We start from the raw sequence: 15,904 nt of genomic DNA on the forward strand, positions 1-15,904 counted from the left end.
GACCTCATTTGAGTCAGAGTTGTTTAGGTTTTCTCTTTTAGATTCACTGTAATAATAGCTGATATTCAATGGCCTATTTTGCATAGATGTAGACATTTAAAAATTAAGCCCGTGAAAACCCCATTTTCATTGTCTATATCAGGGCCCACCACAGTGTGTCCTCTTTCAGCAGACTCCCAAAAAATACGTTTTGTTATATGGATTCCACCAAGATTTCATTTGGTGTTGGCTATAATCACATATCTAAATCTTCTGGTCAGTCTAACAGATGCTCCTAAGATGTGACTTGCAAAAACCATGAATGGATTTTCAGACATCATCAAACACAATGCTTACCTTTTAAAACATTAAAAAGTTTATTTGCACAAGCTTAGTACTATGAGATACAACCTAATTCATGGAAATCAATGTTAATGCTTTAATAGATTATTCCAAATATTAGACATTACAGTTTCAATCTCCTTAACATTAGTTCTAATGTTGGAAGAATATTTCAGTTAATGAATAATTGTGAATATAACCATATGTTCAGTTTATTCTCACCAGTTTATCATGAATTACAATTTCATTGTGATTTGGGTCATAAAAGTGATAAACAATTGTTTATATATTTTCATACATTGCCTGCTTATTTAATTACCCCTGAAGAGAATTCAGAAATTCATTCCAATGGGTTATATAAATTAGGTATACTTTTTAGCTCCGGGATTTTTAACATGCATAGGTAACACTATAACTGCTCTTAAATTTAATGTTCATTGCCCATGTTGTATAACATGTATTTGATATGTGTTTTATAAGCTATAGTCCTTTGTGAAAGTTAACATCCACAGTTTTTGAGCTCTGAATTAAATGTCTTCCACGTATTTCAGAAAATTATGTGTTTCAAGTTATTGCTGTTTTGGTGTGATCTGTAAAGTACTACAATACCAATGAACACACATAAAATTTGTGGTAAAGAATGTGAGTTTTGTTCCATTTTCCAGATAATAACCACATCTTCCTAATAATTTTGGTACCAGAGACATATTATGAAAGACAAAATTACAGTCAAGTATAAAATATTCTGAATTTGCATATTCTCTTGTGCTTATGATAATTTGTATTGGCTTTATATTGTTTGGTAAGGTGGTTTATTGAGCTCCCAATGTCATCTTCAGTTATCACAAAGGCAAATTCTCTGTCAAATGTGCACAACATGTGGGGATCACGTCAACACGTTGCACCAAAGGGCCTTGTCAGAATTAATTTTAGCATTTGAATTTGCTACTCGATTTTGGAATTTTCCTGTTCATTTTGGAGTTTAAACCAGTAAGTGAGTTTTCTGGTTTCATGGCCTGAGAAGAATATTCTGTGTTATTTGGAATCAGACCTCTAATAATTAATCAGATAGCATAATTTCTTCATCTATGTTTTTCAAATATTTTTGATCTTCTTGTAAAATCTTCAAGACTGGGGGGCAGCTCTAGCTAGCACCTATCAACTGCATTAGGAAGAGGGTCAGACAATAGAAACTGTAAGAATGTATAAAAAGCATTAAATGGCAGAAATGAAATGTAAGAATCTTAAATTTTGGCAACTCCTTAGGTGCCAGAAAAATAGTTCCTTCCTAGGTAAAAGTTTAGGTAATCTTCAACAGTGAAAACATGCATTCAAATTGTGGGCTCCAAGTTATTTAAAAAAATCCCTGAAAACTTAAAAAATGACTCTTACCCTTTGAACTCTTTTGACAAACTATATACATGCTCAGGGTAAGGACCACCTTACAATTTTGGGGTGCTTGTACTTTTCCTTAGGGAAGAGACAGTTGGCATCGTTTCCTGGCTGGGTATAATTCATTTATGTCCTTCCCGTGTTTCCTCTCTGATCTCTTTTCTGTATATCTGTCAGTGGCACTCTCCTGGGAGCAGCACGAGGCACTTCATTAATAAGAAGGGATTAAAGGAAAAAGCCCTAGTCTCCTAATACACTTGGATAATTTGGTGCCATCCACAAGGCAATAGACCCCTGCTGCATAGATGTCATTAGAAAGGTACAATTTCATTACTTTTTACTGGCAGAGCCTTGAGTGAAATACAAAATATGTTGTCTCATATGCAGGAAAAAAAAAGTGATAAAGCCTCTAAAATAGTAGAATGCAAAAATATATTTTATGGTTTTTACGTTGATATTGCCTTCCCTTAGTAGTCTTTGAAATCATACTTTTATTAAACATTGAGCAAAATAAAGACTAAAAGAAAATTATTCATATTCTTAAATCCCAAATGAAATGTATGTGTTTTTTATTAACTAACTGTTGTTTTGAATACCTACTATGTGCCATGCACTCTGTTAGCTGCTGGAAAACAAAGTATGAAAACATCATTTTCCTTCCTCCACCCTTCCTTTTAGCATTGACTTATACTGAATGCTCTAACTGGGAGTGAGTGGAAAAGCGATTTATAAAGCAAAACATATGGCTGAATAATCATGATTATGAGCCAGTAAGTTGTAAGCGTATTGGAAAATCTGCTTAACTTTTCCTTATTAACCTAACTGATTTTTGAACTGACATACTTGCTGATGGTGGCATTATCTTTTGAGCTGCACCACCGCCAGTGTTTAGTCTTTAGTGGTATATTGTGCAAACGTTTGAAAAGATGGGCATAAACCATCCTTAGAATAGCATCCTAGTTCCTACAGATACTGACCCAAACGGGAAGCAAGGCGTATCACTGGCAGACGCTGTGGTTGGCCACACCCTTTGAGAAAGGAGCCTGGGATTTCACTACCTGCTGTAAAAACTTGCCAGTGACACTCCCAGGAGCCACACTGGTATGATGACTCTCTGGGAACCTCGGACATCACTTTTCTAGCACCGAAGAGAATCAGGTTTAATAGTGGTCCATTATCTCACTGCCACAGACACACAAGTGCATTGATACTAAAAAGTGGTGCACAGTTGGAACTATGCATGAGGGAAGAAAGCCCTTGAGTATAAGCTATTTACAAGTCACTCTTTTCAGTGATAGGTTTTTGCTTTACTACTAGCTTTTGTTCAGTGAAATTAACATTTGTAGCTTTTTATCTAAGACAAAAGCTAGACTAGTAAGTTAAGATGATAGAAACTGGGGTTTCCAGAGACCATTCTACTGACATAAGGCAAAACAGTGCAGGAAAGAATACACTATTTTGACAAATAAAATGAGTTAGTAATGAAAATATTTAAAAAATGTGTTGGGTTATGTACAATATTCTACAAAGGAAAGATTGGTCATCTAGTTAGCTTTGAATACAGAATGTTTTGATGTCCTTATTCTTTTATTTTGCAACCATGTCGTTCTTTGTCTCTCATTCATTTTAATTCAGTAAAATATCATCACATGCACAATGAAGATAATCAACTAATTTCATGAGAAGTGAGACAGCATCAGAAATTGGGACTGGGCAGGACGAGTTTACACCTTCAAGAACGAGCAGAGCTTAATGATCAACAGAAAAGTCAGGACTCATCTAGTTATGTTCTTGTTATCAAAAATATGTCTCAGCTAGTGTCGAAATGTAGATAGCCAAAGTTACAAACAAAGAAAATCCCCAGTTTGCCAGTAAATTTTAAAAAATAAGCAAAGTGGTTAAAAGCTTAGATTGTTAACCTCCTGTGGTGTATTTGAGGATGTGCACTGAAAACAGATCAACTATTTGAAACCAGAATTCAGATTTCCTTTTTCTTTAGGATTTTTGTATGATGGTAATTTTGCCCCACCCCCATAAGGCCTTATGAACCTGTTTGTTTTGAATCTCAATAGGTGTCCCTTGTGATTTGGATGTCTGATGAGGTGGAGCTAATAAATATACAGGATTTTTGGACATTCTGCAAATTTCTGGGCTTTAGTTCCTCATTACTTTGGGCATTGAAAAGGAGGAAGGAATATTATGAATTAGAGTTCAGGTTAAAAGTTGGGTATTTGAAATATAAGTGGAAATAATTCATTAGCAATGACCCTTAATAATCTTTTGCCGAGGTAGTTTATAAATAAGGGATCACCCATAAAAGAGCTTGTTATATTTCCTTTCTTGAATGTGCGCGACTCTGTGACATACTGTACTCTGCCATTGATAAACCTGATTTAATATGATAAATACTCAAACGAGGATTAGCGTTACCAATTTCATGGTAGAGGAGGAATAAGCTGATAGGTTTGTCTATATTTTCTGTCAGGCAAGACTTAACCAGATTTTGATACACATTTTAAATTGATGATTAATGAGTAGCAACTAGATTAACTAGATACATATTTGCTTTGGGGAGACTTTAAAAAGTTTTTTTTGTTTAGATTTTGAATTCACGATAGGTTTCTTCCATTCCTCCTTGGTAAATAATGAAATATTATCTAGACTGAGTAATAGGACATGAAACATCAAACCTGCACATGTCTAATTTATAACAAATCTGTTTCCTTAATGGGTGGAAGGAAATCTGAGGATAGTTCTAAGGATTCTTGTCTGCTTTCAGTGCTATCTTCTAGTCATACTGAAGACAACACCTCTCCAGATGGGTCCTTCCCCTTCTTCTCCTCACCTCGGTCAATGTCAATCACGTGCACCACCCCAGGTTTTAGAATCAAGTCGTCGGTCTCTACCTGACTTCTGTTGTCCTCTACCTCCATGTAGCTCCCTTTTGTTTGCTGGGCTGCTTTGCTGAAGGCTTCTTTAAAACGACGTTTGAGTTCAACATCTGGACAGAAGACATACTCATAAAGTCCACCGGCCAGGACAGCTCCTATTATTGGTCCAACCCAATATATCTGGGGGAAAGATGGAAGAGTTATAGAGTTTAAGTAGAAAAAAAGCAATTCCTTTGAACAACTCATGAATATAGAATTTAGCTGGTTTAAATTAAGAGAGGGTCATGTATGGGTCATAAATTAAAAAAGAGGAGTATTGGAAAGAGTATAGGAAAATACATCAAATCCATATCAGAGATTCACATATTACTAAACAACATTTGAACAGAAAACAAGAAAAGACTGTTTTCTCTTTTCCTGCTTTTATTAATTACTTTTTCCCCCATTTTCTGATAATCCTTAAAGTAAAGATAGCTCCTTTTTGGTGGTACTGCAAATTAAGCAGACACTAAGAATTCTTCAACTGAAATAGAAAAAAAATTTCTGGAGAGTACTTATTCTACTTTCTTAATATTGCTATTTTATATTACTTTTCTGCATAATTATGATCGTAGTACAGATTTTATCACTTGAAGCTTTAGTTATTCAGTACAGCATGAGAAATGGAATCCCAGCTCCACCACTTAGCAATTTTGTGTTTGCATCAGTTACTTACTCCTTAAACCTTAATTTCCTCATCTGCAAAGTGGGGATTATAGTAATACATACCTCGTGGACTCTCAGGATTAAATTGAAATAATGCTTGTAAAATTCTTAATAGTTCCAATTTCATAGTAACCTGCTCCATTCCATGTTTCCTAGACAAGTTAAAGATGTACGTGACTAGGCTGGCCATAAGTCATTTATGTTACATGCTTTTCCTCTCTAAAATTCGGTGATGTATTGAAAATCTCATGGTTTGCTCATGACTCTTCTTGCAGAGTGCTTTTATGCCCATGGTTCTTATGATGGTGACTTGGTGAAAAACCCTGTACTGAGTTTATGGATGACGATTAGCTGAGGATTAGCAATTCCATAGGATTTTTAATTCAATAAATGGAAGCTTTTTATCCTATCACTTATGTGTCTATAATAAATTAAGTTTTGAATTTGGGATAAACTTCAACGTTTGCTTTAGAGCATAGGTAGGCCATAGAATATTACTTTTCATTCAACAGATTCACTTGGGCAACAGAAACCCTGTTTATTGAGCGCTGTTTCTGAGCCAGCTGTACTTAGACCTTTTCTCATATTAACTAATTTAATTCTAACAATAACCTTTGAGGTAGATACTATTATATCCATTTTATAGGTAAGATAACTGGTACACTGAAAGGGTAAGAAGCTTGCTTAATATTTCATGCTTAGCAAGTGATCAAGCTAGGATTTCAGGTCTGTCTGCATTCAAATCTCTCTTTTGAACTATGTACTGTTTTCCACTATGCTACACTTCTCTCATTTGAAAAAAAAAATGTGGTGAATGCTTCTGCTTAACACACTCTCTTGTAATTAATATCACTTAGCATTCTCATTGCAAAATCTAAAGAACACTCGAAGTTTAAGCTGAAGCTGAACACATATGCTTAACAGGAAAACCAAAGGTAGAGTGGCTACAAACCACATGAGAGTTTACATTCTCCATGCTCTTTCAGAGCAGCTCTCCACTGAATGTCTTTACTCTTTGTTCCTTTGGTAAGATCTCCTTAGCTGTGTTCTATTCCACAAGCTGCAAATCCCACAAGGGAGACTAGAGACTGCTAAGCAATCATGACACTTCCTCGGAACACCCAGGAACAATACATCTAGCTGCATGTTCTCAAAACTAAACAATTTTGAGTTGCTATTCCAAAACAAAGTCATACTTTAAAGTAACTTTTAAAAGTTATAAAGCTAAAGAATTTTTATTGCTAAAAATATAGAAAACACAGAAAAGTACAAAGAAGAAAACTAAAATAATGTCATTTATATTTTGGGTTTCTTTCTAGTCTATCTATCTATCATATTTGCAATAAACTTTAACTTAGTTCTAAATTTCACATACCATTGCTACAAAGTGGACATTCATTTTCAGTAGGATTAAGTTTGTTATAAAATAACAAGAAGGGGAAAACTCTGATCCAATCAACAAGCTAAGAATTTTCTTACTCTTTAAGTTATAACTGGTTTACCACAACTAACTCATAATTAATAAAAACATATTTTCATTCACATTTTAAAGTCCTCATAAATTAAATTTAAAGTTGTCATTTTTCTAAATTTTAATTATAAAAATAGTTTGAATTTAATAAGTTGAACTAAAAGTTGTACTTTTAGCATAAGATCTATATACTGCCAATCAAAACTTTACATTCCTGTTAATGTGGCAAATTTTTTGAGACATAAATTTGGAAATAACAGTGGCAAAATGACCAATTTCGTAGATAGTATTGTTGACTGAGTCTTTGCCTGTTTAGGTCCAAAATCTTGCTTTTGAACAACTGATTCAAAAGCTGTTATTTCATGAGGTAGATTATTTGTAAAAACTTGATACCCTTTTCTTAGAACTGAAAGCCCATTGCGGTGGTGCAATTTCTTCTTATTTGCAAAATACACCACGGTTAAGCGGGTGTGACTGGGTCAATAACAACTGCACGCATGAGATTAAAACACAAGTGACATATTCTGTTATGTTCACAAATTAAAAGTTGTGAAATAGCATTCACAACATACAAATGACAATAAAAGTTAGACTCATTTATGTCTCATATTTTTATTGATTATTGTAAGTTAGTATGTGAGTGGCCTTCGAAACTGCTACATTATTCGTGTAAGGGATTTCAATTCCTTTTTTCGGTAAGAAACAATTAAAATACAGTTGGTTGTGATATTTAAAAATGGGTATGTTTTCTCTCCAGAAGCATTGCCACCACATTAATAAGTAGGTTAGGCACAAGACTGAAAAGTATGCCTTTTCTGAAAGTTATTTTTTCCCCTACTATGGTTATGGTGATACTAGCGTAAATATTTGTCCCATTTATTCCTCACCATCTGCAGTTCAAATGCTTCCAACTTGCATACTATTAATTGGGTTCCTGCTTTTGTAAACAAAAAAGGTACATATTTTTGCTATGGGCAGTGCTTTTAAGCATTTCTTTTTCCCCCCTCATCTTCTTTTTTGCAAGCATATTTTCTGTTATTGCCAAAAAGGCTTTACTTTCAATTATTTAAAAACCATATTCACTAGACTATCCTGATTTTAACTTGTTCCACATAGGCAACCTTCTTGTAAGAAATATTCTGCTGCAGTCTGTCAGATACAGTGCCCAGAGCAGTGCTTCAAAAAAAGAAAAAGACTATTACTGAAGACCAGAACAGATATAAGGTGAAATGTTTTGCAGTAGATCTGTGCTAGTCTCTCCCTAGTCTTTATGAAAGATGTAATAAAGTTGGGATTCAAGGTTGAGAGGAAGGAAGAAAAAAGTGAGTAAAATAATGAAAAAAAAAAAGAGAGAGGGCTCTACAGGTAATTGTCCACAACATGATAGTCACCCAGTGGTTTTCCCAATTGCCCATGATAACTGCAGGTCCAAAGGATCGGGCGGGGTTCATGCTGGCACCAGTGTAATTGATCTATAGGGAAAAAGAAAACAACTTCAGACATCCCTGAAATAGGCTACTGACAGATATCCGTCATTGCAACGTGCTACCGTTTACAAGGGTAACTAACCAAGGAATTGAGGAACTGTCAAGATGTTAGCCGCCAGATCAACATTCTCATCACAAAGTTAGTAAAATAATAACCTAAAATGGACAGACGTGGCTGGATATTAAAGAACTACAGTTGCAAAACACATTTTCAGGCCAGCTCTAGGGTGAGGATAAATGAAATGGATCAATTATTTAAATGAACTTGGAAACTTACTGCAAATAAATGTCCAATTGCAACAGAAAATCCAATTGCTAAAGCTATTGAACCCGTGACATCAGTGCGTTTGGAATCACAGCTGGCAAAAATAGTAAACACCAACTGAAATGTGATTATCAACTCCACCAGGAGACCATGGCCAGCAGTAAGATTTCCATGGACCTAGAAAGACAAGAATGTTCCATTTGAGTTGAAGCAAGAGCACACTTTCTAGGATAACATGTCATTGTGAAAAGCATATTTTATCCCTGTGACAACTGATGGTTGAGTTTTTCTATCTCACCCCCATTTGAGACACTGCCCTCTCCTCCCCCCAAAAAGAAGGAATAAATTTCCACTCATTTGGGACCATCATAGATAATTAATTACTCTTACAGGGACAAAGTGGGAATTTGTGCTGAATGTCCTTTTCTACAAAGGAAGTTAAGTGCCACTGCTGCACTTAACTTAAAAAAGAGTTTCTTGAGAGTCTTGTAATTTTATAAGGCAATGATTAAATCTATTAATTACATTTAAATTAATATGTATTTCAGTTAAAATTTAAACCGTGTGTGATTTATTTTTGTCAACCCTGCTGCTGAACTAACAAATGATTCCTAATCAGCTTAACACTAAACTAGGGTCAAATGCCAATTGACTTTTCCAATTGTGACCCTTGATGTAGATCATGTAATATCTCGTGAACATGACAAGAAACAAATTGTTTCTTCTGGTAGTGAACCAACAAATAATCGTAATAAAAAAAATGTCTTATGCTAAATATATAGTCAGTATAGTTACTTGGATGGGGGTGTGAGGAGAGAGAGAGAGAGAGAGAGAGAGAGAGAGAGAGAGAGAGAGACAGAGAGACAGAGAGACAGAGAGACCAACATAATTTTTGTGCCATCTGGACTTAGTAATATTCAAGTCACTCAATAGCAAACAATGATTTCCTATGGATATATTCGATGTTGCCAGAATCAGTTTTTGCCCTTATTAAGAACCATCAGAAATTCCCTGGGAATAAATGAGCAACTTTAGGAATATCTCTCTCAGGTCACCAAGGTGTCATTGAATAGAGCCTGCAAGAAACCTGGAGTCCTAGTTTGAATATAAGAGCTAAAGATGCTACCGTGGTGACCCCCAAGCCTCCCACCACACTGGGAGGTGTGACGAGGTAGAGAATCCCCGCTCCGATGATGGCGCCCAGGCACTGAGCTGCAATGTAGAAGACAGACTTGGCGATGCTAATCTTCTTGGTGCACACCATGGCCACCGTCACAGCAGGGTTGATGTGGCCACCACTGATGTGGCCGAAGCACTGCACCATAGTTGCAATGCTGAGTCCAAAGCAAAGGGAGATGAGGACCATGTCAACGGGTAAGGGCTTTTCAGTTCCACCCCAGTTGATGGTGGATCCGAGGCTGAGGAGAACAAAAATAAGCATGGCCAGAAATTCCGCTGTGACTGCCTTCCAGAAAGCTTGAGTCCAGACCCCTTTGAAAGCCACCATGATGCTTTCTCTTCTACACAACGGTCCACACTTACTGAAAAGAAAACCAACAAACAAAACAGCATCAGAAGCTACCGATCCAGGGTTTATGAATTCAGGTAAAGACACCAGGTCTACAATCTTGCCCTACTGTGGGAGAGGAGCCCCCAAAGGTTCTTTGCATATCAAGAAAGAATGCATCCGGAAAATCTCTTTAATTAATTAATTAATTAATCGCCTCCTTAATTAATAGTCAATAGATTGTTATTCTAGTCTCCTTTGATTTACTGTTCAAAGATCCAAGTTATCTGAATTGTCCGAAAATGCCTAAATCAAGTTCCTTAAAGAATTAAAAATAAAATGTATTGACCTTGCAGTTAATTCGCTCAGAGCAAGTTTTTAAGTTTCAGTGTACTTTTTATATGCCATTTACATTTTGAACATAAAGCAATAAAGCAGGGAGGTCTTCCTCGGTTTTTTTATTTTTATTGCTCAAAACGACATTTTGAAAATGGAGCGCCAATTCTCCGTCCCCTCCCCCCCAGGAGAAACTCTAGATCAAAGAAAGGCCTGTTAGGAAGTCAGGAATGCTGGATGTCTGTCTTTCCAGAAGGTAAATTCGTTGTGGGGAGTGGAGCTCATGGTGACCGGCAGAGGCGGTGGGACCAGGTGGGGCCTGAACTGGGACAGGGACACCCCTTCCTCTGTCCAGCCAGCGGGGAGGAGTCCTAGGGACACTGTGCGCCAAGCGGGGCTGGGAAGCCTCACCCTCAGGCTCTAGGCGAGCTGGAGAGCCTCTCCAAGGAGGGGGAGTAGCCACTCCCAGGCTGGTGCCAGGCTCAGGGACAGCGGCCAGATGGACAAACACCCGGGACCCTCCCCTTGACCGCTAGTCCGCTGTTGTCCCAGTCGGCCCAGCAGCCTGGGAAAGCTGCATCCTGGCCTCCGCGGTGCGTTTGCAGTGTTAGGGGACTGTCCCTCCTCGAGCCGGTCCCTCTCTCAACAGCTGACCTTACCCCTCAGATAAACTCCCAAAGGGATCCTGGAGGCCAGTGTATGCAATCAGCGCCCTAGGCACCCTGCCTGCCCTTCATGGGCAGCCACATGCAGATGACAGCGTGTGAGGCAGACTGAGGAAGGCAAGTGTGTCAACGGGGTGTGGCAAGGAACACTGGTTCTCCAAGCAGAAGCCTCCACGGAGAGCCTGTTTTCTCTAGTGTCTTCTTGATGGTCTTCTCTTACTCTTCTTGGCCCTAGAAGACCACATGCCTCTACCTGAGGGAGTTTGTGTGTGTGTCGCCGCGGAGGGAAGGGGGTAAGGGAGGGTGGGCAGCAGAAAGGCAGCCTTTGAGCGCCAAGACCGTTTCTTTCTCTGACCTAATTTCCTCTTACTGACTGAAGATCTTTGGGGCTGAGAAGAGATGGGGTTTGAGGATATGAATGCCAACTTCTCATTCTGGAAAGAAATTACTAGGATTCTCTTTGGAGCGGGCAATTGCCCCACTTACCCCCTTATTCAAGACATTTGCCCTTCTCCTTTGCCTGTGAAGAGCAGCAAGAGTAAGGAGTGTGGAGAGCATTTAGCAGAGACGCTAATCGCAGGGGACTATAAAAAAGAGGCAAGAAAGCCAAGTATTTTCACAGATCAGAGTGATTGCAGCCTTCCTTGATATATTACTGTGAGCGCCCCCCACCCGCTCCCCCCTGCCACCCCCATCATTCTCTGTTCCCAGGAGACTGGGTTCTGCCTGTGCAGTGGGAAACGCTGTGCCAAAAAGAGCGAGGGGAATTCTCCCTTGACCTTTAGGATCTCAACTCAGCCTCAGGTTTGATACGGGGCTTTGCTTCAGAGTTGGAAAGAGAAACCCATTTTCTGCCCAAACCCAGGTGGCTCCAGAAGGGGAACAACCAGCCCTGTCCCAATTGTCTGCTGCCCAAATGAACTTTAAGTGAATCATGTAATTATGAAAAACCCCAGCTGGGAGAACAATGACATCACATTCCCTAGAGGAAGAGAAAATAAAGAGACAAAAACAGCACTTGGAATGGGGCAGGGAGGGTGCCCTGGGAGAGACATCAAAAATATCCCCAAGGAAAAGAAACTCAAAGAACTCACAAATTGAAAAAGAAGTTATGAGGGTGGCTTCTGAACTCACCAGCAGCCCACGGCTGTAGCCGGGATGGCAAAGGGCAAGGAGCTATCACAGGTGCTGGTCGTCTGTGTCTGGATTTAGTGGGAAAAAGGAAGCTGGTTGGGCAGGAAGCACAGGTCCCTTTTCAGCATCTCAGGAGATCACCGGGGTAGGCGGGCCCTGGGAAAAGGCCGCCTCCATGCTACACCCCTTCTTCCCTCACTTTCCCCAGTTCCGTGAGTTTTGGCTCCCTGTTTATTTTCTCAGGCATCTGTCTGCCTCTCCAGAGACCTAATTTAAGAAGCCCAGTTGCTCTTTCAGCTTCAAATGTTCATCAGCCAGAGAAATTAAAAAAACGAAACAAAACCAAAACCCCACAAAAACTCAAACAGATAAATAAACTCTTTAAGAGTGCATTAGGTTTTTTTTTTCCCCCCAAATCCGCAAAATCTGATTTTACTCCAGGCCAGTGACCAGCCTTAGTTGGCTGCGAACCCCAAAGTTTCCCAGCACCATATACATATCTTTGGCCTTACAAATGCTCACCCCAGCGGCTCTCTTAGCTCCCTGCTGTTATCGTCAATGTTCCCTTACATGTTCACACTCGATGGAAATGGATCAACACCATTTGTTTTGCTTCCTTTGCCCCAGAACAAAGGGGGTTTGTTGATGTGCCTGCATTGTACTGAACAGGACACATTTCTTTCTAGCTGAACACCCAGCCTGATTTACTTCTGGATAACTGAGCCCCTGAGTAAGTAATTTTTCTGATGGAAAACACTGCAGCTAGATTTACCTCCATAGGGTCATTTTCCTGTGTTTTTCACAGGTCTCAAATATGTGGAGGATTTTGCTACAAAGCATCCTTATTCTACCTTCTCTGTGCCTCTCCTATGAATATGCCCAGTACCCAGATCTAAAGAACCACCACCTGCCCTATAGTTTTCTTCTAGATTCTGCAGAAAAAGGCACAAATATCTGTAATAAGAGAATCAGAGTTTCATTTTTTTTGGCCCTGAGCATTGTTTCCTAAGGCAAAGAAGGACTTACCCCCACCGCCTTGCTGCGGGTCTGTCACTCATGCCTTCCCTGGCCAGAGTGCAGCTCTCATTGCCTGCCTGCAGCTCCCAGCGCGCTGGGAGTCAGATTACGGCCACTTGTCTGATTGGGTTTTTGGAGTCTAGGGGTGGAAAGATTCTGCACCATGTGGCAATCGCTAAGTTATATTTGAACTTGAAATAACTTTTCGCTACCTGATCACTGTAGACTCAGGGCACTTCAGGAACACAAAACATTTGCTTACGCTGTTTCTTTAGCTGGCAATCTTTGAAAATGAGGATTTCCCCAACTCTTTACCAGAGTTCTTCCCACCACAAAGAACTGCTGAGAATTTGTCTTGTTTGGATATGTGCTGTAGTTGAAATTAGGCAACTAGGAGAACACAGATTTGCATTATCCAGCAGTTGAGATGAATTGAATGGCTGCAGTGCATTTGTTTTTGAGTGGCAAAATATCTGGTAGCTTTTATTTGAAGTTTTTGATATGAGAAGCAGCGTTTTAAGCATCATAGATAAGTGCAGTTCCATTTGTAGTCTGTGTGCAGCACTGATTTGGATAATAGGAAACAAGGAAAAATAGGAAATAAGAGTACTTATAACAATTGTTGGGTAAAAAGTAACAAATTGAAAAAGAACAGAGGCTGGGTGGGCACAAAATTATTGGGAACTATAGGGATACTAATTTATTGGGAAATTTATTGGGATACTAAATTTCTAAATTTAGTATCTAGAAAGCTAAGGCAGGACTGACTATCTCATTTGTGGGGTCCAGTGCAAAATGAAGGCAGGATTCCTTGTTCAAAAATGAAGAATTTCAAGATTCACAACAGGACTTAACACAAAATGTGGGGTCCTTCTAGGCGTGGGGTCCTTTGCGACTGCACAGGTGGCGTGTCCATGAAGGCATTCCTCCCGACTGAGGAGTTTGGTGAACTCGGGCAGGTCTGAGAATTAGCTGCCCGCATCGCTGTCTCAATTGTTTTTCTTTAAACGGACCGCAGATGTTTAGGATTGGAATAATCATAATTAATCCTTGGCTTATGACCCTCTGTCATCACCGGCACATATATGGCCCTCTTATTTTATAGCGGTTAATTAATTCCTTTTTAATAATACAATGAACATCTGTCAAGGCTCAGCCCAACAATTAGAGCGGGTAGAACGCACATCTTCCTATGGGAGCGTCCCCATCCCTGTCCTGCCTCTCCAGCTGACATCTCATTTCAGATCAGAGTCGTTTTCAGAATGAAGTGTGGCAAGGAAGACCTACAGAAGAGAGAAGAACAAAAGCTGTTATACGTTCACACCACAGTTACAATTTTTTGTTTTCTTGTCTCATCTGGTTACTTGAGACTTGGGAATGGGTGAAAGAATTAAAGGTTTGAGTGTGAATTCCAGAGGAGCACTTTATTACTGTTTCAAGCATTCTCAGATAACACAGATTAAATTCACATCCTTCAGAATGTGGTTGCACAGCAATGATTGGTTTCAGCCTGCTTATAATATGTTCCCTGAAAGTCAGAATAAATTCTGATGAGAGGGAAAGGGGGAATGTATGTGAATCCACAAAGAACACTTAAATCATTTCATGTTGATTCTTAAAGCTGTTTACCATTCAGGTGTTAAAATGAGGTTTTAAAAGAGGTGCAGAACGTTTTTTAAAAAATGTGTAAACTGACTTTCTAGGAGATGGGCTACATGTAATTGCTCTGACCCTAAGAACATTGAGGCAGAAGTGTTCGTGAGGTCTATGAACCCAAGGAACAATGCTGCAGTGTTCAGGCTCCTCCTCGTGAATGAGAACCCACAAAGCATAGTGCTCCCTACGGCTGCAGGTCGTTGAGGGGAACTTTTTTTAGGTCCACTCTTTGCATGTCGTGCTAGGCTCATTAGCATTCGCTCCATGGCCTTGGCAGTTCCCGTCACCATTTTACAAAGTGCCAGCCAAACTTGGTTACCGCAGTTTCTCAGACCCTTTCCCTTTCTTTTAGCTGGCTGATCACTGCCCTGGTAGAATGTGTTGACAGTCCAGTTCCTAAGGAATGGCTATTCCCATCAAGGGAAGGGCCACCCTAATTGGCACCAATTCATAGTGTTATTAATATTCACAGCAGAGCGGCTTAAAATTGACCAGGGATTAACCCTCCACCTACTGGTGGTAGTTTTTCTCATTAAGTATTACTTGTTATTCTTTTAGATTTGAGATGGTATTATTTATCCGCCTGCCACACTTTTAGCCCTGCGCAATAACCAGCTACTGGCCTCACTTTTCTTTGGATTAGGGACAGAAATTTCCAGTATGATTGTCTGTAGCAATGCAGGCAGGATATGATAATGGAAGAAAGCAGCTATAGGGGACGGCTGGATGGCTCAGTTGGTTAGAGCACGAGCTCTGAACAACAGGGTTGCCAGTTCAATTCCCACATGGGTCTGTGAGCTGTGCCCTCCACAACTAGATTGAAGGACAATGACTTGGAGCTGATGGGCCTTGGAGAAATACACTGTTCCCCAATATTCCCCAATAAAATTAAAAGAAAAAAGGAAGATCATCATTTTTTAAAAAACAAGAAAGCAGCTATAATGTGCTTGTGGTGATGGTGGGGGCAAGATCAGGTGGGGAGCCTTGGCAAATATAAGTAACAGTTTCTAAGTTGATTTGTTTTGAACTGACTTGGGCCTAGAGCCAAATGAGATTT

General features: G+C 39.3%; 1 protein-coding gene across 3 annotated transcripts; it reads right to left on the bottom strand.

Moving 5' to 3' along the window:
* Positions 1–450: 450 nt before the first annotated feature.
* AQP4 (aquaporin 4) lies at positions 451–13,359 on the bottom strand. Of its 3 annotated transcripts, XM_033087767.1 has the most exons (6): positions 13,201–13,240; positions 12,175–12,242; positions 9,659–10,073; positions 8,545–8,709; positions 8,172–8,252; positions 451–4,784 (listed from the first exon to the last, which is right to left on the bottom strand). In XM_033087767.1, the coding sequence occupies exons 3-6, from the start codon at positions 10,037–10,039 to the stop codon at positions 4,506–4,508; spliced, it is 906 nt and encodes a 301-aa protein (XP_032943658.1). In that variant the 5' UTR covers positions 10,040–10,073; positions 12,175–12,242; positions 13,201–13,240; the 3' UTR covers positions 451–4,505. The 3 variants fall into 3 exon arrangements, with proteins under 3 accessions (XP_032943658.1, XP_032943657.1, XP_032943656.1); XM_033087766.1 differs by lacking the exon at positions 13,201–13,240 and having other exon boundaries at positions 12,175–12,310; XM_033087765.1 differs by lacking the exon at positions 12,175–12,242 and having other exon boundaries at positions 4,348–4,784; positions 13,201–13,359.
* Positions 13,360–15,904: the final 2,545 nt, after the last annotated feature.

Source organism: Rhinolophus ferrumequinum, chromosome 19 (genome assembly GCF_004115265.2).
Source record: "Rhinolophus ferrumequinum isolate MPI-CBG mRhiFer1 chromosome 19, mRhiFer1_v1.p, whole genome shotgun sequence".
NCBI lineage: Eukaryota > Metazoa > Chordata > Mammalia > Chiroptera > Rhinolophidae > Rhinolophus > Rhinolophus ferrumequinum.